The sequence below is a fragment of the Pleurodeles waltl genome, chromosome 6, assembly GCF_031143425.1.
Source record: "Pleurodeles waltl isolate 20211129_DDA chromosome 6, aPleWal1.hap1.20221129, whole genome shotgun sequence".
In the NCBI taxonomy this organism is placed as follows: domain Eukaryota; kingdom Metazoa; phylum Chordata; class Amphibia; order Caudata; family Salamandridae; genus Pleurodeles; species Pleurodeles waltl.
The window spans coordinates 684,390,180-684,414,508 of record NC_090445.1 but is presented as its reverse complement, the minus strand read 5'-3'; the positions used below and the strand labels follow the sequence as shown (position 1 = coordinate 684,414,508).

At 41.9% G+C, this 24,329-nt stretch overlaps 1 protein-coding gene across 2 annotated transcripts in view; it reads right to left on the bottom strand.

Annotated features, from left to right (window-relative positions):
• The window catches only part of LOC138300157 (zinc finger protein 684-like), a 149,017-nt gene that overhangs the window by 10,924 nt on the left and 113,764 nt on the right, over positions 1 to 24,329 (bottom strand). For both annotated transcript variants that reach the window (XM_069239115.1, XM_069239117.1), the window contains exon 6: positions 16,766 to 16,870. In XM_069239115.1, coding sequence (XP_069095216.1) covers positions 16,766 to 16,870 — 105 coding nt within the window. The remainder of the gene's footprint in view (positions 1 to 16,765; positions 16,871 to 24,329) is intronic.

Here is a 24,329-nt window from a genome sequence, read left to right as displayed (position 1 = left end):
ACAAAATAATAACATTGAGCTGTGTAAGTATCTGGTCCTGGAGAGTTCTTCATTTTTAGGTGTTTAATAACTTGTCCATATTATCCTTGATATTAGGTATGACGTTTTAATTTTGTTTAAATTTTAGATAAGACGCTAACAACTTCCCAGCCCTATTATCTTCACATAGTTACAACTTTTTTGTTTTTTTAAACCAAGTGTCCTCCTTCACACAACATTTATTATATATGCATTTCTCACTGTTTCAGTCATCTAAAATCTCAGTATTGCTAGATTGTCTGTGGAGATCTTTAGTTACTTTTTATAAATTATTTAATGAATCATTTGCTTCCTTATTCATGTGAGATCTTACGCTATAAGGATACTTTCATCATAGGTTTTAATGCTTCTCATCGAAACATCAGGAGTATCATGACTGGGATTAGTTTTGAAAACATTTTGATTACGTTATTCATTGTGTTATAATACTCCTGATGTTTCAGAATTTTGTAGTTTAATCTCCAGATATTCCGTATTTTGGGAGAAGAGCCCCACAAGAGTGATATTGCAAAGGTAAAGTGATCTGAAATATGCCTTGTTCCTATGAAGGTTTCAACTATGTCTTGGAAATCATTGCCAGATATCATGACAGAATCAACTCTGGTGTATGAGTGATGAGGAGGAGAGAAAAATGTGAAATCTATTGAATTGGGGTGCGGCAGTCTCGATGTACCCTTTAAATGATATTTCAACCATATACTTTACATAGCTTAATGAGATTTAGACGGTTTCTATTTGCAGGAGGAGGATCTAAGGGCCAGATGTACGAAAATGCAATTTTGCATTTCTTAAATAGTGACTTTATAGAAATCACTATGTAAGAAATGCAAAATGCTCTGTACAAAGATACCGATTTCCTAATAGTGATTCCTACAAAGTAGAAATTGCTATTAGGAAATCAGTATTAAGAAATCCCATTGCATTTGAGTCAATGGGCCGGTTTTGCATTTCCTATGTAGCGATTTCTTATTAAGAAACCATTATTTAGGAAATGCAAAACCAGGGATGGCAATGGGAAAAAGCTTCCCCCCTTGGAGCACCCCAGAAAAAGAGGTGAACCTGTAGAGCATATATATGCCCAAGGGGTCCTTTTTAAAATTGCACCTGGTTACCACTGACTTCAAGTCGGTGGTAACTGCATCTCCAAAATGCCCAAATCGCATTTTGGAAATGCATGGTACAAAAGAACAGGAAATGCAAATAGGAAGTCCCTATTTGCATTTCCTATTTTGGGAAATGCAAATTGCAATTTTTACAGGGTAGAAATTGCAATTTGCGATCCCTTAAAAGGGCTTTGTACATCAGAAAAGCCCAGTTTGCATTTCTTAACGACCTGACATTTTGATTCGGACTGTTAAGAAATGGCTTCATACATCTGGTCCATAGTTAAGTTAAAATACCCACCCAATAAAAGTAAAGCATTGTCAGTAATGGAGTTCATGCTGATTGTGATATCAGACCAACATTTTGTGTTATCTCTGTTTGGAACATTGATGTTAAAGAACAAATCTTTGCCCTCTTTATTAATTTTCAAAATTAGCCATTTATCTTCATATAGTGATAGCTATTACAGAGATATTGGTTTTTTTGCTACCATCATTATAATACCATTTGTTCTACTGTGGAGCATACTGCATCACCAGTCCATCTGGTATTAAGAGAAGTACTAATTTGACATTCTGGTAGCAATATTATATCTCCTTTTAGTTTGTAAGTATAATCAGAGATTTTGTATTTAAAGAATTTTTGTAACAACCATTCATCTTGTTGAGAATACATGTTGTGACATTAGTAAGAGACTAGTAAGCATGAATGAATCGTTTAACGATGTTAGCCATATGATTATTAATCATACATTTCTGGAACAATTGCGCATTTAGAGAGACATTTCCAGTACAAGGCAATATTAGTGTAAAAGGGAAGGAAAGAAGAAAGAAAAGATAGAAAAGTAAAGGTGAGAAAAGGAAAACTAAACACGAAAACAAGAAGAGACATGGCCTGGCATTGACATCACCAAATAAACAAAATAAAAAGCAACAACAAGAAAATATATACATGATCAAACCTCCATCTCCCCAGCCCTGAGATCTTCCCTTTCACTTTCCTAAATAACTGTAACATGCAGAAAGGGAGGAGATAATACTCTGATGAGTTCAAAGGTACCCAAAATTAAGTATGTTTGTATGCAATAAGCCTTTGTAACCAAAAAACATAGCAAACATATTACATTGTGTACCAAACAGACCCAAAACTGTTAACTATATTAGAGAAGAGTGACACCTGAAAATTCTTTAAAAAAACAACAAAAAAAACCTCATTTTAATAGATTTGTGTCAGTTCGATATGAAGAGATTCTCAGAACATATCATTCCGTGTACGCATATATGAAAAGTCTCAAATACAAATTAACAAAGAAGAAAGGAAAATAGGCAATTGCTGTAGTCATGACTTGAGTTATCCGGAGTCCCTAACTAGAGCTTTAAATATGCAAACTCTTATTGTTATAAATTAAACACAATTATCGTCCTTTAAGCATATAAAGACACTAATATGCTACCAAATCTTCGGGCTAACTTTCTATCATATTTCACCTAGAAATCTTTTAAGTTCCTTCAGGTCTTGAAAAATGTGTGTAGAACTGAGTGGCCTGCAAAGTAAAATTCAAGGTTCCTAGTTCTCAAGTCTGCTCTCATGGCTAAAAAAAAACTTTTCTCAAGTAAACACTTTTTGGAGTTGTCCTGAGTTAAGAAGACTTTTTTACCCCCCTGGTGAATGTAGTTATTTTTCCTCATGTAGTTAAAAGTGGATTACGAATGTTGAAATCTGGGGTGCTCATTTTGATTTCAGCGGTCTTTGCGAAAGACCACCGAAGCCCCGGGTGCCAAAAGACTGCCAGAGCTGGCTGTCCGAAGACTGCCATATTACGATGTCCTGCCAATTTCCCCCGAATCCGACACAGTCGGACTGGCCAACGTCGTGATAGAAGCGGTTTCCACCACTGGCACCACCATACCAACAGGACACCGGCTGCCGTATTACAATCCTGCACGTCGGTTTGGTACTGGCGGTGGAACGCGCCGGGACCCATACCCTCCCAGACGGCCACCTCGTCGAAGCAGGTAAGTTGATCGTCCGAAAAGGGGTGGGATGGGAGGGTGTTGTGTGAATGTGTGTGGGGTCTGCGTGTCTGTGTGTATATGAATGTGGGGGTGTCTGTGTGCGTTTATGAGAGCGTGTATGCCACAGGGGGTTGTTGTGTGTGTGTGTATGCCGAGGGGGGGAGGGTGTTGTGTGTGTGTGTGTGTGTGTGTGTGTGTGTGTGTGCAAGTGTGCGCTTGAATGGGTGTGTGAGTGTGTGTGAGTTAATGGGTGTATCTGAGTGCGTGTTTGGTGCAAGTGTGTGGGAGGTGTATGTCACAAATTTGTGGGTGAGTCGGGGTGCATGAATGTAGGTGTGTGTGGGGGTGAGTCTGCCAGCAACAGGAATAGAGATTCACTGTCGCCAGGTGTGTGAGCACCAGCATTTTTGTGGTGGTGTGACCCGGCAGCATGACAGCTGCCACTGCGCCGGAGGTGCTCATCTCCGCCCGGTGGTCCGACCGCCCTGACAGTAAGGGTGGCGTTTCGGTGGTTTGGCTGCACCCAAATGGCCGACGTTGTAATATTGTGGTCTTTACCACAGGTCCGGCGGCTGTAACACCGCCACCGCAAGGAAGTCCAAGGACCACCAGAGTGAGGGCCTGAGTGTTTTGCATATTTTTGGTCTCAGAGTTTTCTTATGATACACAGATTCAGTGGACACTCTGTGAGCTTGTTCTAATCCAAATTCTTTTGTAAATGATACAAGTCATCTTTGGAATCTAGGTTTCTAAAACATATAGATGTGTTGTGTTTTGTCCTTTCTTGTCTTCAAGTATTACAAAGATCCTTAGATTACGTCTTCTTTTGCAATCTTCCAAGTACGAGACATCCTTATATAGGGCCTGATTTAGAACTCGGCAGACGGGTTACTCCATCTCAACGGTGACAGTTATCTCATCCACCAAAATCTAAATCCCATTATGTCCTATGGGATTTAGATTTTGGTGGAGGTGATATCCATCACCGGTGGGACGGAGTAACCCATCCGCTGAGTTCTAAATCAGGCCCACAGTGTTTTATTCATGAGTGAGTAAATTTCCTTGACATAAGATGATTCATGGTCTTTGGAACTGCTAAATATTTTCCAGTGTCTGATATTCTGCTTTTTATCAATTTCACATAATTTCTTATCGCAGTAATTTTAGATTGCATAGCTTTAGTGTTTATTTTAGTTAATTTACCAAGACATGGATTGCATCCAACATTTTACGTATTGCTACCTTTGTGGATGAAGAATCAGCTTTATTTTTGATAGTGAATCCTGTTTTGATGGATCTGTTTAGTACACTTCATTATCAGCTTTTTTTTCTTTCCCTGCCATGGTCTACATGTAAGCAGCAGCTCACAAATGTATGGATAACAACTGTCGTCTGGAGCTATATCAAGAGACAGATGGTGTCTCCAGCAACCACAGAAATATTAACAAATATTTCTATACTGAAGTAAAGAGAAAGAAAGAGTAGCACAATGAGGTAATAAGCAGTGTAAAGATTTCAACTGATCTACAAAGCAATTACCAAATGTGGGATGCACACTCAGGTTCTTTACCATGCAAATCTGCCTGTATTCATGCAAATGTCTGTTTATTCAAATTGTGCTCTTTGTGTTAATACCTTGTAATTACATCCTAGTAGTTTTCCTACTAAAGCTGTGTCCCAAATGAAACTTTGTTTTTAATTTTCAGATACACATTTGTATGTTAAGCATTTACAAAGGGTTTATCAAGATGAGAAGCATTGTTTGCCCCAATATAACTTGGGAATCAGTCACCATTACATTTTGTTGGTGGTTGTGCACTATAGAAGCATCTGAGTGCCGCTTACTCACATCTCAGTAAAGGTTGTGCTTAAGTAAAATAAACTTTCCAGTTTTGGGGAGAATAAATGTGCACTGTTTTAGGTGTCTGCAGTGTTTTTTTTTTTTCAAAGAATTGAGTATGGAGTGCAGCATATACCCTAAGCCAGTGTGCCTTTTGTCCCCACTAATACGGGTGCTCTGCTTGTTCTGGCTGACACATGGTAAGTTCAAGCTGCCATTTTAGAGGAATGGCTTGTTTTCAAAACAGTCTCGGTGCTACATTGGTGGCCAGTTCAGCTTTAAAATATACCTTTTGGGTTAAGGGCATCTTCCGATTGTAGGCCATATTTTTATATCAGAATTCCTTTAAATCAGGGAACATTCAATCATCTTCAAGTTGCCACTGAGCCGGAGCTGGAAAATTATGAGGCCATCTTCTCTGCACCACAGCCACAACCCAATCAGTGAGCATACTTGAGAGCGCTTTACAAACCTAGAAATTAAAAAAAGATCTTACTGTCCGCCTAGCCTTTCCTTTTCCTTTGATCAACCTGTGTGTATTAAGACTGCATTTTACCTCCTAAATGTACTTGCTTCACTAGGAAAACTAAAGTAGAACTGGACTCTTAAGTAAGAGAAAGTCAGACAAAACCTACAAAGTAACATCAAAATTAAGCATACATTGTCCCTGTCCAGTGATTGTAACCTCACCATCTGCTGCATCTGAAGAAGTGGCTATTAAGAGACTCCACTTTACCACTTAGACATTTGATACCTCCACAGCCACAATTTCTGTTCTAGAACCTAAAACAGCATGTGGTAACATTGCTGACTTAACTGTGTAAGATGAAGTGACTAGTGTGTCTTATTAGCTGATAGTGTTCACTGCACTGATAAAAGCAATAAATCCAACAGTAATATCAACAGATCTGCCAATTATATGTCAGTATGCAGGGACTTTAATGCTGCATGAGAAAATGGTCACAGATCTTTCTGATGTGCAAATTTAGTTTGAGGTTGTCTAGCCACCAACCCAAGGGTCCCTGAATAGCAAAAGCATTGAAATTATAACTTTTTTAGTTTTGTTTTTTACAAAGTTGCTCCAAACTTCTGGATCTTCTTTCAGAAGTCCTTTTTGGGGGTCTTGCAGTGTCCATAAATTGGTCCAAGATTCCAGAAGCTCTGAATGGCTCCTTGGGAGTTGGGATTACAATTCCCAGAATGCACTTGGTCAGAAACCTTAAAAGGCCATTAAATGCTGGTTATCTAGGCTCTTCTTGCATGACTTGATTGATGCAGGGGACCCTTGGTAGCTCCATTGTACCTGTTGCTAACAGGGAATCCACTTCTGGTTCTCCAGAAGTAAGGCAAAGCTCTTTTTGTGGTGAAACCCAGGGTGCAGCTTGTGCAGTCCTTGTGGGTCCAGACCTTCAGGTGCAGACCAGGGATTCAGCAAGGCAGTCCTTCTTTTTTAGTCTTTCTTCCAGCAGGGATCTGAGTTGATGGGCAGCTCCTCCACATGTATCCATGTTTCTGGGTTGGCAAGCAGGGGGGCACCCCGGACAAATGGGGTGCAGGGCGCCACCCTCTGGGGTGACCACTTCCTGCCAAGTGTGGCAAAAATCAATCCCGGAAAGCTCTGGTCTTTAAAAATTCAAGATGGGGAAATCTCTCCTGGGAGGTTAGATCTGGCTGAGCCCACCCACTGGTGTGGCTACATTTCCCTAACACACCCCCTTCAGCCCCTATCCTAAATTAATTACAGGGGCTCCCATCTGGCTGTGGGAGCAGGAAAAGGGGGAGGTTTGGTTTCTGTCCCAGGTGGGTCTCCCTTCTTTGAAGTCCAGTTTAGCCACCCTACCCCCTTCCTGCTCTGCCATCACCTGCAGCAGTTCTCCGCCCACTAGATGCTTCCTTTATTTCAGCTGAGGCCACTTCAAACCTCATTATGGTAGCTTGGCTCAGGCTACCAGAAGCTGACCATTCAGGAAAGGACACTACAGGGCCGATTTAGGTAAGTTGTTGGATTTATTCAAAATATTAATTTGATAATTTACATGACATATTTAGCTCTTTCCTAGCGGAAATAAGACTTTATTATTTTAAAATAAACAATTCCAATCTTAGCTTATGGAGCTAATTACTACAATGGGGAAAACTAAATTGTCAGTTTCCCCCCACTATGGCTTATAAAACAGGTTTTAGAAGTCCCTGTTCAGCTTATATTTACACTGCACCCAACCTTCGGGCACCTAAGGCAGACTTTAGGGATGAATTACATGAAAATCAAGGTAGTTTAAGACTTTGGAAGTACTTTTAATTCCAAAGTTGAATTATGGGTTAATTTTATTTTAAAAGCAGCCAGCAAGGCACACCTGCCTTTAAAATGACACCAGACACCACAGAAGTTCACCCTTGGGTGCCCTAACTCCACTGGGGTCCCTAAACCTACATGCCCTACCATATACTAGGGACTTATAGGTAGGTTATCAGAGCCAATAATAATTATGCCTAATTTGCGAATAGGTTATAAACAGAGCACTGGCCTAGGCCTGCTTAGCAGTACCCAGGGCAAAGTCAGTGTCCGTAAACACCAGTATCAGTCAGAAAACGGGGGTGATCAGGGCCAAAAGGAAGACTTTCTCACAATTACTGACTGACAACTTTTATTTTTGTAACTAGGGAAAGGGGCTGCTTAAGAAATATTGCAGACATTCAAAGAATGTGACTAAAGTGACTGTGGTCTGCTGTCTCTTACAGCCCTTCATTTAAGCATCCACATTGTATGCAGTGAGTCGCAAAAAGGACTTCTGCCTCTTAAATATTAATGAGGCAGGAGTTTTGGGGACTCCGTCTAAATGGCCATTTTTTGCTGCAATTGATTAGGACATCAATCATAGCCCAGGTAGGGCTGTAAAGCAGTCAGTCTGTATAGGAAGTTGGCTCTGTATACACTATTTCAAAGTAAGAAATAGTGTGCACAGAGTCCAAGGGTTCCCCTTAGAGGTAAGATAGTGGCAAAAAGAGATAATCTAATGCTCTATTTTGTGGTAGTGTGGTCGAGCAGTAGGCTTATCAGAGGGTATTGTTAAGCATTGGTTGTACACACACAGGCAATAAATGAGGAACACACACTCAAAGAGGTCAATAGGTTTTTGTATAGAAAAATATATTTTCTTAGTTTATTTTAAGAACCACAGGTTCAAGATTTACAAGTAATACTTCAAATGAAAGGTATTCTAGGAACTGTGAATAATCACAATAGCATGTACAGTTTTGGCAATAAGCTATTTTAAAAGTGGACACAGTGCAAAAATCAACAGTTCCTGGGCGAGGTAAGTAATTGTTAAGTTCACAGGTGAGTAAAACACTTACAGGGTTCAAAGTTGGGTCCAAGGTAGGCCAATGTTGGGGGTTCAAGGCAACCCCAAAGTTACCACACCAGCCGCACAGGGCCGGTCAGGTGCAGAGGGCAAAGAGGTGCCCAAAACACATAGGCTTCAATGGAAGCAGGAGTGCCCGGTTCCAGTCTGCCAGCAGGTAAGTACCCGCGTCTTCGGAGGGCAGACCAAGGGGGTTTTGTAGGGCACCGGGGGGGACACAAGCAGGCACAGAAACTACACACTCAGCGGCACAGGGGCGGCCGGGTGCAGAGTGCAAACAGGTGTTGGGTTTTGTGTAGAAAGCAATGGGGAGACCCGGGGGTCTCTTCAACGATGCAGGCAGGCAAAGGGGGGGCTCCTCGGGGTAGCCACCACCTGGGCTAGGCAGAGGGTCACCTGGGGGTCGCTCCTGCACTGGAGTTCGGTTCCTTCAGGTCCTGGGGGCTGCGGGTGCAGTGTTGGTTCCCAGCGTCGGGTCCCTTGTTACAGGCAGTCGCGGTCAGGGGGAGCCTCTGGATTTCCTCTGCAGGCGTCGCTGTGGGGGCTCAGGGGGTAAACTCTGGCTACTAACGGCTCACAGTCGCTGGGAAGTCCTCCCTGTAGTGTTAGTTTTCCGCAGGTCGAGCCGGGGGCGTCAGGTGCAGAGTGGAAAGTCTCACGCTTCCGGCGGGAAACGTGAAGTCTTTAAAGTTGCTTCTTTTTTGCAGAAAGTTGCAGTTTGTTGAACAGGGCCACTGTTCTCGGCAGCTTCTTGGTCCTTTGGATGCAGGGCAGTCCTCTGAGGCTTCAGAGGTCGGTGGTCCCTGTTGGATGCATCGCTGATGCAGTTTTCGTCGAAGTAGGGAGACAGGCTGGTGGGGCTGGGGCCAAATCAGTTGTCGTCTTCACTGCAGGGCTTCAGGTCAGCAGTCCTTCTTCTTCTTTAGGTTGCAGGAATCTATCTTCCTCGGTTCTGGGGGCCCCTAAATACTGAATTTAGGGGGGTGTTTAGGTCTGGGAGGGCAGTAGCCAATGGCTACTATCCTTGAGGGTGGCTACACCCTCTTTGTGCCTCCTCCCTTTGGGGAGCGGGGCACATCCCTAATCCTATTGGGGGAAGCCTCCATCCACAAGATGGACGATTTCTAAAAGTAAGTCTCACCTCAGCTTAGGACACCTTAGGGGCTGTCCTGACTGGTGGGTGACTCCTCCTTGTTTTTCTAATTAGCTCCTCCAGCCTTGCCGCCAAAAGTGGGGGCAGTGGCCAGATGGGCGGGCATCTCCACTAGCTGGGATGCCCTGTGGCGCTGTAACAAAAGGCGTGAGCCTTTGAGGCTCACCGCCAGGTGTTACACTTCCTGCAGGGGGAGGTGAGAAGCACCTCCACACAGTACAGGCTTTGTTCCTGTCCACAGAGTGACAAAGGCACTCTCCCCATGTGGCCAGCAACATGTCTGGGGTGTGGCAGGCTGGCAAAAACTAGTCAGCCCACACTGGAAGTCGGGTATGTTTTCGGGGGGCATCTCTAAGATGCCATCTGGGTGTATTTTACAATACATTGCACACTGGCATCAGTGTGCATTTATTGTGCTGAGAAGTTTGATACCAAACGTCCCAGTTTTCAGTGTAGCCATTATGGTGCTGTGGAGTTCGTGTTTGACAAACTCCCAGACCATATACTCTTATGGCTACCCTGCACTTACAAAGTCTAATTTTTTGCTTAGACAATGTAGGGGCATAGTGCTCGTGCATTTATGCCCTCACCTGTGGTATAGTGCACCCTACCTTAGGGCTGTAAGGCCTGCTAGAGGGGTGACTTACCTATGCCACAGGCAGTGTGAGGTTGGCATGGCACTCTGAGGGGAGTGCCATGTTGACTTAGTCATTTTCTCCTCACCAGCACACACAAGCTGAGAAGCAGTGTGCATGTGCTGAGTGAGGGGTCGCTAGGGGGGCATACGACATGCTGCAGCCCTTAGAGACCTTCCCTGGCATCAGGGCCCTTGGTACCAGGGGTACCAGTTACAAGGGACATACCTGGGTGCCAGGGCTGTGCCAAATGTGGAGACAAAGGTACAGTTTAGGGAAAGAACACTGGTGCTGGGGCCTGGTTAGCAGGGTCCCAGCACACTTTCAAATCATAATGTGGCATCAGCAAAGGCAAAAAGTCAGGGGGTAACCATGCCAAGGAGGCATTTCCTTACAGTCTGTAAAGACACCATCTACATTCCAAACGCCGTATTTGTAAATCAGACCCTTAGATAAAACCAGTTTTACTTAAGGGAAATAAAACTAAAGGAAATGAAAATGCCGGAAGCAAAAGGCAAATGAAAAAAAAATCCAAGATGCTAAACAATCACTGCATTTTCGTGATAAAATAATTCATGAAACTTGGAGCCAATAATTTCAAAATTCAATCACTGATGCAGTTCACTATTGACTCAGCTGCAAAGGTCAACTCCATGCAATCTTCTACTCAGACAGAACTATGCTTATAACCACTCGGCAGATCAAACACAAGCTCAGAGTATCCATGCTGGTCTCAGCAATTATTAATCCCCTGCCTTGGACGGAAGCAATATAACCAACAGTTTGATGTTTCTTGGACTGATGTGATGAGATATCCAAAATCGGCCAACTCATTAATTTTCTCAAGATATGTTTCACATCAAACCATGGGGAGCTTTATTAAAGAGTCCCAGAATCTGAAAATTATGAACTCACTTGGTAATCTAACTCACAAAGGGGAACTCACAAGATACACTTTTGGTGGTAAAAGCAATTAACATCCTTCACATTTATAGTCCTCCAGAGAACAATTCTCATCCTCACCTGTCTGTGAGATTGAATGGTTGGCTTGCAGCAGAATCATCAAAATTATCATTTCTTGTCACTTACTGGAAAAGCCCAAGTATAAAAACAATTAATAGGAAAAAGTATATTTTAAACTGAAAGGAACAATGCTTCAGAGCCGCTTTGCACCACAAAAGAAACTTACATTTCAAAATGTTTCCCAATTTCTATATAAGGAAGGCAGTCAGACTCTTACAGAACAGCAGAAAATTCCTGCTGTGAGGTAGAAATGGACTAATCAAGTTTGCTCAACAATCTACAAGGCAACTTGTTTACACATTCCTGAAAATTTGCTATATAGTCAACGGTTTCTTCTCGCATCAAATATTGCAGGGTAAAGCAAACATTTAGACTAAAGAATTTCTGAAGTTTATGGACCACCATGATGTAGTATAGTTTTAAGAAGCATGGAAGACCAGTACTCTTAAAAAAGGTTACAGAAAAGTAAATAGTGATAACTGCTCTACAATATCACCATGAAGAGACAATCCCAGAAATGCTTGCACCCCTAGTAGGTGAAGGGAGGGACTGAAATGTGTACTAGCTGTGAAACTATGTATTATATTCTTGAGCAGTTTAGACCCACAAGCCAGAATTCGAATTTCCCTTCAAAGCTTTGTTCTGCTGAAAAAAGGGGCTTCATAATATGTGGAAGACATATGGGGTTATTTAAGGTTCGACTAATGACCTGTCCAAGGCCCCTGGGGCTATGTTTGGATGTCGTTGAGGGTTGGGGGTGGGCAGAGGAGGAAGCAGGGGTGGAGGGGGATGATGGACTGACTAATTCGGGTTTAGTGGAAGAAGCCACCCAAAGTTAAATCAGGGCTCCTGCTCTGCCAAACTGTAAATGGCCTCCTTAATGATTTTCTATAACTCAAGTCACTAACCTCTCTTGACATTTTAAGCCCTACTAAATTTGCGCTCACTTATGTCACCTTTGACTCATCCAAAACTCCTCCTGCTACTATGGTCTCCCTAACCCCTTTACAAAGGCTCTTCCCTCTATTCCTCCTTTACTCATCCCAAGTCTCATCCTACTACAATAAACTCCATTACTCTAGTCAATCCAACTAACAAACTCACACATCCTCTGCTCAGATTAACTCATAATAATACTAATACTGTACTCATATTGCCTTATCATAATCCACCACTAATTCCTCTTGGGTTTCAGAGTAGCGTGCGACTCGCCGAAAAGCGATTCAACGCCTCGTCAGGGGCAGTAAGCACTATATAAATACAATTACAATTAAAATTACAATATAAAGTCTTTAGCTCTAATGAAATAGGAAGGATACTGCACATTGGTGGCTTCAAAATCTTGCTTGCTAACAAAGGTAGATATCTAAAACAATGTAACTCATGATGATGTAACAATAATTTCTGACTGCCAAAAGAAACTCTTCGAAGAAAGTTAGTAGCTCTGTAGCAACATTCAGTTATAAACATAGTAGTCTATCACTGCACACATTAGTTACATTTTATGAGGCCAAGGTTAATCAAACTGACCCACAGCTCTGAATTATGGTTGTGAAAATTCCTCAGGTGATTCATGAACAAGAAGCAAGGGCATGCTGTTTTTTATTTTTTTAATTAAGTAGCACACTATTGATATGCCGCTCATCTTGGACTTGGCTTAAACCTTTTGAGACCCATCACAAACTGCATTTCATTGTGCGTTTAGTAGTACTATTAACATGCTACAAAATATTATTCACCAATCTACGTATGGAGGCCTACACCTCTGCATCTCCTAACTTTTATGAGTTAATATCTCAACCCAACTGAGTAGAGTGAGCCCTTTCCTACTCACAAACTGTTCTTTTATAATTACTACAGCTTTAAAAGACCCACAACCGTTGTAAACGTACTCAGAGCTGAAGTAAGTTCAACACCACACATGGCCAACCACTGGTACTTCAACACACTCCTATTGAAAATAATGGTGGTTTGGACTTAAAATAGACCCAGTAGGAAATAATTTAAATATAAAATGTACTTTACCTTTTTAAACATACATATATCAATTTAGTTTAACATAAAAAAAGTAAACATGAATAAAAAATATTAACAATTTTATAATAATCTAATCACCCTTTTAAATTAAAATATCTGTAATAAAAGTACATTTAAAAAAGGTAATCTGTTTTTCTTAAAATCAATGGTGTGCTTAAATTGTAGTAACTTTTAATACATAATAAATATGCTTTAAGGTCTGCTTTAGGTGGATTGTTTTTTTAAATACATATTTTTTTAAAGTTAATTTAATATACATTAATTTTCATTTAAAAATTAAGTTAATAGTATTGTAACATTTTTTTCAACTTTGTCCTACTTTCAAAATTAATCTACTTTGACATTTAATAAACGTATCTAAATTTCCCTATATTTTACCACAGAGAGATCTTCACCCCAATAGCAGAGGTCTGATCCACACTAGTAACTAATTTTACAGTCATATCTTAATTTATACTGACTCAGACCCCTTTCAAGAGGATACAGAAGTCTACACTTCTGAGTAACTTTACATTCGTAAATAATGGACAGCCAACAGTAGTAAAGTTACTCAAAAGAGTTACTGTTCAAGTGTAGATTCAATCATGTGTAAGTCTACCTTTGTGAAGAGTCCTCTTTGTGCCTTACTGCAGGGAGTACATTGAAAGCTTTCCCTTACTGCATGAATATCAAAGTTTTGTTGTTAATGTTTCAAGCCCTGCTCAATGATCAGTCATTGACTGTGAACAGTAATTTATTCATAACCTACAATTTATATTATAGCGGTCTTCTCTACTTGATCAATTAAAACTAATTCAACCGCTCTTTGATAAAATTACACAATGTAGGTCATTTACTGTTATATTAAATTACAGGAAACTGCACAAATGTCCTAAAGGATACTGCATGTTGTGAATTTTGTTTTATTATTATTAATCAATAGGTTGACCGTATTATATTGGATTGTTAATTTTTTTAATCGTGAAAAGAGAAAACTGCTTTCATCATACAGAGGTACAATGAATGTTAATAGTAAAAAATGAACTGCACACTTCAATATGAACGGGAAGAGAAGCCAGATGATGTTCCGTTGCAGTTGACTAAATTTTCCAACTGATTTATTAAGTGCATCAAGATTTTATGACTATTTTTGTCTTTTTGTAAGTTTATCCTTTTGGTTTAAAAGATAATTTAAATAAAAAAATACCATAACAAATACTCATAGAAACCCTAATTAATAATACAGATTTTATAACAAAAGGCTCAGGCCAGTAAAGAAATTAAAAAATATAATGCAGGACACAGAAATGAAACTGTTTTTAAAGGGCTCAAAGGATAGCAGAACAAAAAACTTGGATCGCAATCTAAGGACAGTAAATACATGTTCATATGCTTTATCGAGTTGAAAAAACGAATCCTGTTCTCCTGAAAGACAACTGTCAAAGCCGAGAACAGTACCGGAAAGCCTTAATTCATATTTCACTATATTTATGCATGTCCTTCCTTATAACAACAGGAAAAGATGTTAGGTTGAATGTAGAAAAGCTTCAGAAGCATACAGCCTAGGGCAAGATCACTTTGTGGACCAATTGGAGATGACACAAAAAGCCATGAGTAAACATTTCTATTTAAGTTTAGAAAAAAAGGAACAAAAGAGTGATGCCAAGAAAAGGAATGGGTGATGTTGAGATCAACTTTCTGTGGTCATGAGAGAGAATGACCTTCTGCAGATATAGGGCCTGATTATGAGTTCCGTGGAACGAATGACCCGTCTGCCGAACTTTGTACCGGGAGGTTGCCACCATACTGGCTACCTGCCTGCCTGGCACATTATGACTTTCCCGCTGGGCTGATGGGCGTAAACCAAGGCTTCCATCCGTCAGCCCAGCGGGAAAGTGACAGCAGCATTGTCGCCTGTTCGTAATCGAGCTTGGGCCAATGCTGCCACCTGCAGGGGCACCAGTACCTTCGCAATGCTCACTATCTGCACAGCAGACAGTGACAATTGCAAAGGTGCTGGGCAGGAGGACCCCTCTGGCTCCCTGCACCTGTTTTTCACCAGCCTTTTCATGGCGGTGGTAGTGCCATTAGAAGGCTGGCGGAGAACCAGGGCAAATGCCATCAACCCATTGGGATCACCGTTCCCGGTGGAGACGATGGTAGCCTGGCGGTCTGACCGCCAGGGTCTTAATATGGCAGTTAGACCTCCACAGCAGCAGTGGTTCTGACTGCCACCACGAGTCTGTCAGCGTGGTGGCCGCCAGACTCGTAATCAGACCCATAATATTATTACAGATACCCTTAGGACTAGCAATGAGTGCAAAGGGCTCTATCTGGGCCAGTATCAATACCTTTGCTGAATTAGGAGGCATAAAGACTCATTTTGAATGCACTTACACACTTTCTGTAACCTACTTAAAAAGAATCTAAGGCCTGGCTCAATATTTCCACTTCTAAATTCACACATAAGAATCGGGCTCAGAGCATCTTATTAGCTCATTTTGTTTGAGATTACATAAAGTACATAAGGCCAAACCCTTTCAATACATCTTTGTATATTTGAAATTCATTACAATTGTAACGTTAAAAAAATTCCCAATATATGAAGGCACCCATTTTAATTTGGTAGCTATTTCAATCCTTCTAAAAACTCTGCAATTTCATGTCTTGGTGAAAACTGCCAATTACTCAAAATTTAATCAGAAGGAAAAGAACTTTGATTATTAACAAAAACCAGAAATGAATAGTGGACACGTACAGCCTATAATAACTTCAGTAACCAGCATACATTATAATTTAAATGGGCTGACAAAGAATCACTAAAGAATTGCAACTTCGTTACAAGAGGGGAACAGTTACATGCCATGATAGTGACGCTGTTTTCTCTTTCTTCTGCAAGCATATGATTAACTACACTTGCCTCCAACTCGGTATTCACTAAATTGTCATGTGTCACAGTGGGAGCTCTATTACAAACCCAATTCTGCATTCTCATCTCATCTCAACGCCAGTGTTATCTCCAATGTGGTCATCACTCGAAAAACGATAACAGTATTTTCTTGTTATGTATTTGCAGCAGGCTCTGTATTGCCTCCTATAAATAAGTGCAGCAAGGGATGTACTAAAACATACAGGACAGAGATAGGTAAGAAGATTCCAACCAACTAAACCATTTTGCACTCATAGCCAACATTTACTGCTGCTGAGGTAGCATTTATAGAGTAAAGGAATGGAAACCATGAAGTAGAATTTATAGCCCAGTAAAGGAATGGAAACCATGTATTTCAGTGGTATAATAGTGGAATTGTCTGGAAAACCTAGAGTTATAACTTTTCTCATCATACTTACACAGCTACCTGAACTCCTGAAAATGGTTGCAGTAAGTGTGCAAAAATGGTGAGAATGTGCTCCAAATCATCTCAATATTTAAGGTGATGTAAGGGAACACAGTAAATTTTTCATTTGCACCTTTCAATATATCTTGTGGATGTTAGGCAAGGTGGACAACCCCAAGAAGTATGTGCAGGGGAGTAAGAATACTCTTGGAAAACTACAACTTGTACCAACCAATTACTCACCTCTATGATCACTAACGTGTTCCAGGGTCTCATCCTGGCCCATATACCCAGTGTCTCCCTCTTCTTTGATGATGACCGAGACAATTGGTTCACCAGACTCATGCTCTGCAATGAATTAAACATTTAACCTTTATCACAAAAGTTGTACATGGCATGATCATCTGTAGATTTATTTTTACTAATGAAATGCAATAACAAAATGAATTGCTGATCTGCATTTATAACTGAACAGCAACTAAAGAGATTAAAATAAAGAGGCAACAATCATTAATAATTAGAAACAGCAGGTTAAAAAAAAAGACTCAAGTACCACCAGAGGATGATGGAGGGAGTGCTGATACTTTTCAAACACTTGCCCCCAGTCACAGATCTGGGTTTAATCCATAATTATTTTGCTCACCATGCCACCCCAGTTTAAACCCAGCCATTTGCAAATCAGTCTTGACCCTGATCCCCACGGGAGCAGTCCAGACTCAACTGCCAGGCCAGGTCCTCCCTGGATAGGAAACAATCATCCTGGGACCGGTTTCAGGGTATCACCCTTCATCAGCCAGGCTATCTTGAATCCAGTGGCACACTGAGCACGGGTCCCACATCTGGGGATACCCTTCCCACTTAGAGCAACTTTAGCAACACAAAAGGATGATGGACGGAGTGCTGAAACTTTTCAAACACTCACCCCAGTCACAGATCTGGGTTTAATACATTGTTCTTTTGCTCACCATGCCACCCAAGTTAGAACCCAGCCATATGCAAATCAGCCTTGACTCTGTTCCCAGTGGGAACTGTCAAGCCCAAACTGCCAGGCCAGGTCCTCCCTGGACCAGAAACAAGCATCCTGCAATGGGTTTCAAGGTATCACCCTTCATCAGCCAGGCTTGCTTAAATCCAGTGGCACAGTGAGCAGTAATCTGAAGCTACATCTTTCTACCGGTTACTGTTCCTTGATTCGGAGTGGACTAAATGGAACTCTCACCAGGTTTTACTGGCTGTCAAAACTGTGCCTATTGTTACTCTATATAGTGCCTAATGCTTATGTAGAGCTAGCAACTCAGGATACCATGACTGAAGCATGTCTGATCACCACAAACCACACCCAACACCTTCCATAAAGGCTACATAAACTATGATCAACACCCCATTAACCATTCACGCTGAAAGGGCATACAGGAAACCAATGCAGCAGGTATACTTCACAAGCCATACTGAATTCCTAATACTACATAAATTCTACAATACAATACAATGGACAGCGAGTTTGTGTCTGCAAAATTAAGCAGACCATTACACAAGGTGATCAAAGGCGATTCCGTCCACGCCCAGGTCCAAAACTAAACTGATGGCTTGTTCTGCCTCAACTCAAATATCAATAGTTCCTTTGTATTAAAAATATGTTTAACTTCCAACGTGTTAGGGAAAGGGAGAAGCAGGAATAGTCCAGTGTGCTGTCTCAGTTGGGTGCTTCTCCTATCCTTAAATATTTGGCAAGGGTGGATTCCTCTATTCCCCTTCTTTATGAATGTCAGAGGGCTGCAGGCCTCTCGAACGGAGCAGAGTTCCAGGCTCTGGTGACTGCACAGGTGCAATCTTAGCTTAAGAGTTTAAATCTTACCCTTGGGGATAATCAAACTATAAAGTGTCGGCTTCTAGTGAACATAAGACTGATGTTTGAGATTTATCATTTTGCAAAAATACAGCAAATTTTGTAGGCGATATGTTTCTCAAACAGTAGCCAGTGTAGAGACTAAAGAGGTGGTGGATGCAATCGGGGACAATATCATGAAGGATAATACTATCTAATCACAGAGATGAGTGCCTGTTTTATGCACCCAAGGTGTGTAGAATGAATTCATTTAACCTGATATTTCCTTAAGTGGGTTATTTTAGACAGCACGGCTCAGAAACAGAAAGAAGCAAATACTGCTAACTGTTTCCAAGCTGTGCTGTCTGAAAACCAAGATCTAACTCTGAGAAATATCAGGATAAATTAATTCAGTTTAAGCACTGCAGGCACCTAAACACAGGAGCTCAGCTCCATGATGAGCCAGTGCAGCCCATCATGCTGCAGACCTAGATGTTCCTGCTCCCATTATAAGACATACTGCTGCTTTTAGTGGATCTTTAGCAGGGCATAGAGCAAAGTTATGCTTGCCATGGAGTAGAATGGTACCTCCTCCTCCATTGGAAACTACAAGAGTAAAAGAAGCTGTAAGAAAGTTTGGATGCAAAACCTAAGCATCTGAGTGGCATGGCTTATTTGAATAATTATTGAACGATTAAAGACAATTCTTAAGGGTGAAAGAGAGATACAATTAAGTTTGCTGGCAAAACATGAATACTGCCGCCATCACTTGAGGAGATCCATTTACAGGGCCATTTCTCTTTAGCATAATGTTGATTCATGATTTTCAGCTCAGATGCCAACACTCAGCATCTCCGTGTAAACAGGTCTACAAAAAGGCAGGCAAAGAAGATCTGAAGGACCCAATGAGTTCAAATGCTGATTTCTCCACTAAAAAGGAAAGACTGCTTTCATCACTTCCTTTGACAGTTCACCCTGGAGGGCAGAGTAGTAAGCATCAATAAACAGGTGATGGTCACTTCCCCTGACAACTCATCCTGGAGGGCAGAGTGGCAACTATCAATTAACAGATGATGCTGTCAACAAGAATGGAGAGAACTTTAAGGACCACCTGAAAGCTTATAGTCTGTATGCTGCTTTTTTAATAGAGCTGGATTGGGAAGGGCAGAGAACATGGTTGGGATTGATATGCTTTTATGATTACGAGAGTTTGGTTTCAGATTTAAAAGTAATACAAACAATAAAGTCAAGGTGCTTGTTTCACTGGACCATTTGACTTGCTCCCTGCTGGAGTTGGTTGCCCAAAGCAGGTCAAGTAGTCAAACACAATTTTATAAATAGTTTTAAAAGTTTCAAAGTAACAGCTAACCGAAGCAATTACCAAAGTGTTTTGTATTTTGCATGAAAAGAAGTGGTTTATGATTAAAAATCATATCTCAGGAACCCTATGGTGGATTTTTTTTGTTTTGGTGTTTAAAAGTTAATAACAATAAGATCCATTTTCATAAGCTGGTGTTGGATTTCCCTTGTGTTGCATTTATTTCTTATTCATTTGTATGAGTATGTCTAAATGATTTGCACTTGTTCCTTTGTTAAAGCCAGACTGCTCAAACCCACAGCTACTCAAGGTTGTGTTAAGATTTTACAAACAAGCCTGACTGTACCCAAGACAGGTTTGTGAGTTTATTACACTCTGATGTGACAACTACACCCTCTAGTAAACTGCATTTCCTCACATTGGCGGCAGTGGTGGAATCCCATGAGGGGACTGTGTAAGGATAGGAAGACCAGGGTGGATGCCTCAACTAAGAAAGAGGACCTAGAGAAAGCCCTCAGGGTTTGGGAAGAAGCTCGCCAAGCACAAGTCCTGTTGTATAACAAAATCATACCCTGACAGTGGGGAAGACGATGAGGACAGAGAAGTCATGAAGAAAGAGGATGACAGCCTGCCCACACCATATGATGGGGTGGCCTTCCAGATCTGATAGTGAAAGAAGCACTACCTCTGAATGGGGGCCAAAGAACCCTGAGGTCTGAAATAATCTCCCATAATTAGAGGGATGGAGACTGGCTTTACAAGAAAGGAGACTTGCCATAGAGAAGCGAAGGTTCAGGCTGGGCTTGAAGCCCCTGGAGAATGGTGGCCACAACAAATACTTGGAGATAACTGTACAGAGTGCATTTGATCACTGATTGCCCAAGGGTATTGCTCATAAGTAGTTTGAGGGGGTTGACATTTGTAAGTGGCTAGCATGCTATAGGAGGGCAAATAGGATGACACAAATGGTTGTCCAACAATGGGGGTCATCTGATGTGGGAAATGGTTACAGTACTGGGAAGAGATAGGTTCCTGACACTAGATGTCTTACACACAACTGAACTCTTTGGTCTGAACCCTGAAGAGTACATACAAAAGCTTAGGAACTCTCACAAGAGGGCAACACAAGCATGGGTGAACTCTGTAGATGCTTCTGGGAAGTCACTGGAGGGCTGGATTAAATGTAACAAAGTGGATACCAATGAGGGGCTTTACAATTTAGTGGTAAAAGGGTACATACTTACTGATTGTTATCTCAGAGAAGCTAAACCACTATCTAGTAGAGTCTAAGTTTAGTCTTAGAAAGCTTGGCAAGATGGTAGATTAATGATTACAAAGTAGGGTGCCAAAGAAGTCCCACGGAGGTGTTCCTGAGAAAGGGAGACATGTCCCCTTTTCAGGGTAAGATAACTAGGCAAAGATTAAAAGAAAGAAACTCTTAAAGAGCCCCACAAGATTGCCCAAGGGGGTGGGGGTGGTGAGGGTTGAGCAGCCCAGAGCCACATCCCATTCCAATGGGAGGGGATACCTGGGAATGAATTATGACCCTTCAAAGGCTGGGGTGTTATGACTGTCAGCAGCTACGGCATAAAAGGGAAGATGATGTGTGCACCAAAAAACCACCACCTAGTGACCATCCAAAAGACACTGCAGGTGTAGGGACTGGGGTGGAAGTTCTCACTGAGAGTCCCAGATGATACAGTGAGGCCACTTTAGTTTTCCAGGATGGGACGGAAGTTGAACCCTTGGCTCAATGGCCTCCACGCATGGAAAAGTATAGCCTGTGGCTAAGAACTGATGGGATTGAAGGGCAAGGTTCTGGGATACAGGGGCCAGCATAACCATGGTCAAAGCTAAAATGATTTCCCCAGACTAAATAATCCCAAATGAGGTGAGTCAGACAGTTCGTACCAGAGAGTCAACTCTGACAATGTTACAAAGTCACATCCCGTGGCAATGGTGGACCATGAGTTGGAAGAGATTACTTGTGCAGAGAAGGCAACTGTGTCCCCTTCCATCCCAGTCGAGAGTCTACAGGGAAATGACCTTGAAATGTCTGCCTGAGGAGAGGTGGAAAGAAGGACTCATGCAGCAAAGCTGGATCTTCCTGAATGAGTGTGTGTCTCCACTAGAACATAAAAGGCACTCAGGGAAAGCACAAAAAACCCATGTCCCAAGCAATAAGAGAAAAGGAAGGACGTCTGGTCAGTCAGGTTCCAGATCTCCAGAGGACCAAAAAGTGCCCACCATGAGGGGAAGGGCCTGATGCCTGAAGAGAAGGGTGTTTCCTTAAATGACGTGCAAGAGCTAACATAGTTTCAGTGAGAAGGTGGACCCTCAAGAGAGGACGTGACTCAGGGAAAAAAGACTTGCTCAACTCTTGAAGGCCTAAGGGAGCTAGCTGCAGGACAAGAACATGGAGATGTCAGTGGTACCCATAAGGTATACTGGAAGGAGGAAGTCCTATACAGTGAGGCAAGGGAATGCCCCAAACCAGTGGCAACAAGGAGAATTATGGTCCCCCAGCAGTACAGAGAATTCCTCCTTAACCTTGCATGTAACGTCCCCTTTTCTGGTCTTCTGGGGCAGAATAAAACTTGCAAGAGGTTGGCCAATCACTTTTACTGGCCCTAGAACCCGTATCTAGTAGTGCCATGCACTTTTACGGGCTCTAGAACTTGTATCTAGGAGTGCCATGCAGTTAATAACTCAGAGACCGCCAAAACATCTGCCAAGTTGACACTTAAAGGATGATTTTGATCTTGAAAGGAGTTGTCTCATTTCTGTGCCACCTGTCAAGGCCATGCAAAGACAGGGGGCAAGCCAAAGGCTTCCCTAACACTACTTGTGGTGGTACCCCTTTGAGAGAACGGGGATTGATATTGTTGGTCCCTGAGACCCATAAACTGCTTCTGGAAGTAGGTTCACCCTAGTGGTAGTGGACCATGCCATTAGGTATCCATAAGCAATACCACTCAGGACAATGACTGCTTGGTATATTCATCAGGGTGAATTTGCCTAAAGGAAGTCATCTTAAATAGAGGGACTAACTTTATGTCTGCCTATCTCAAAGCAATGTGGGATGAGTGTGATGTTACATACAATTTCACTGCTCCCTACCATCCCCAAGGAAATGGTCTGGTTGAAAAGTTCAACAAAGCCATGAAAGACATGATTATGGGTTTACCTGAGAAACTCAGAAGGAGATTGGATGCTATCTTACCATGCCAGCTGTTTGCCTACAGGGAGGTACTTCAGAAAGGAGTGGGCTGCTTCTCTTTTGATCATATCTTTGGTCATCCTGTAAAAGGTCCACTATGTTTAGTGACAGAAAGATGTGAAAAGTCTATGAAGGAATCTTGTGCATTGGGCACAAGGCCTTTACTAGAGGATGGCAGAGTGCATGAAGGATACTAACAAGAATTTGGAGGCCAGCCACGAGCTTGTGAAGCACTGGTATGACCAGAAGTCTTCAATGGTAAAGTACCAATCAGATGATGTAGGCTTTAGAGCCTGTAGCTCTTAGGGTACTCCAAGACAAGTGGACTGGGTCCTACTCAATGTGGAAAGGATGAGGGAAGTCACCTATCTGGTGGAAATAGGTACCTGAAGAAACTCACATAGGGATATTCATGTCAACAGGCTGAAGCTTCACCATAGCAGAGCAGACATGCCTATGCTCATGGAGACAGATTGAGGGGAAGAAGAGGAATGTGAGCCTATGTCTAACCTACTGTCCATCACTATAAAAGATTGTTCAGTGGATGGACTAGTCCTCTACTCCACTTTAACAGACAAGCAGCAAAAATATTGTTACAAGCTCCTGAAACATGTTGCTGGTTTGTTTTCATTGACCTCCAAGTCTGACAGTTTGGTATACCCATATGTGGACACATGTGACAGCTTTCCTGTCAAAAGTAAAATTTATGGATTGTCAGATCAGATCAAAGCTAGCATCAAGACCGAGGTTGCTAAAATGCTAGAGTTGGGGTTGACTGAGCCTTCTAGTAGTTCATGGGCTGCAATAGTGGTACAGGTGTAGATGCCAAACCTCAAAGGGGGTAAACCTGAGAAGAGGTTTTGTATGGACTACAGGGGTCTAAATGCAGTCAGCAAAGACTGATGAGCTCATATACAAGTTGGGGCTGCACAGTACCTAAGTTCATTTGAACAGACGTGAAGTTACTGGCAGACAGTACTCACCCAGGAAGATAAGAAGTTTCCCTTTTCAACTCTTGAAAAATGTGTCTATCAACTTCCAAAGTTTGGTGAACAGAGTTTGTTCAGGTCTGAAAAGTTCCAGTGCAGAATTTCTAGATGATATTACTATATTTAGTTCCACCTGGGAGGAGCACTTGGCCTGCCTAAGGAAATTGCTTCAGACCATGCAGCAGACAGGCCTGGCTAACAAGGCAAGCAAGTACCAGACAGGGCAAGGCTCGGCTGTCTACGTGGGCCTCCAAGTAGGTAGAGGCAATGTACAACCGCTCCAGCCAATAATCCAGACCATTCTGGACTGGGTGGCTCCTAAGACACATATCCCAGTCACAGCTTTTTAGGCCTGACTGGGTACTGCAGGAGGTTTGTTAGAAGTATAGTACCATGTTGACACCATGTCAGAACTCACTTCCAAGAAGCAAACCAGAAAGCTACTTGGACTGAGC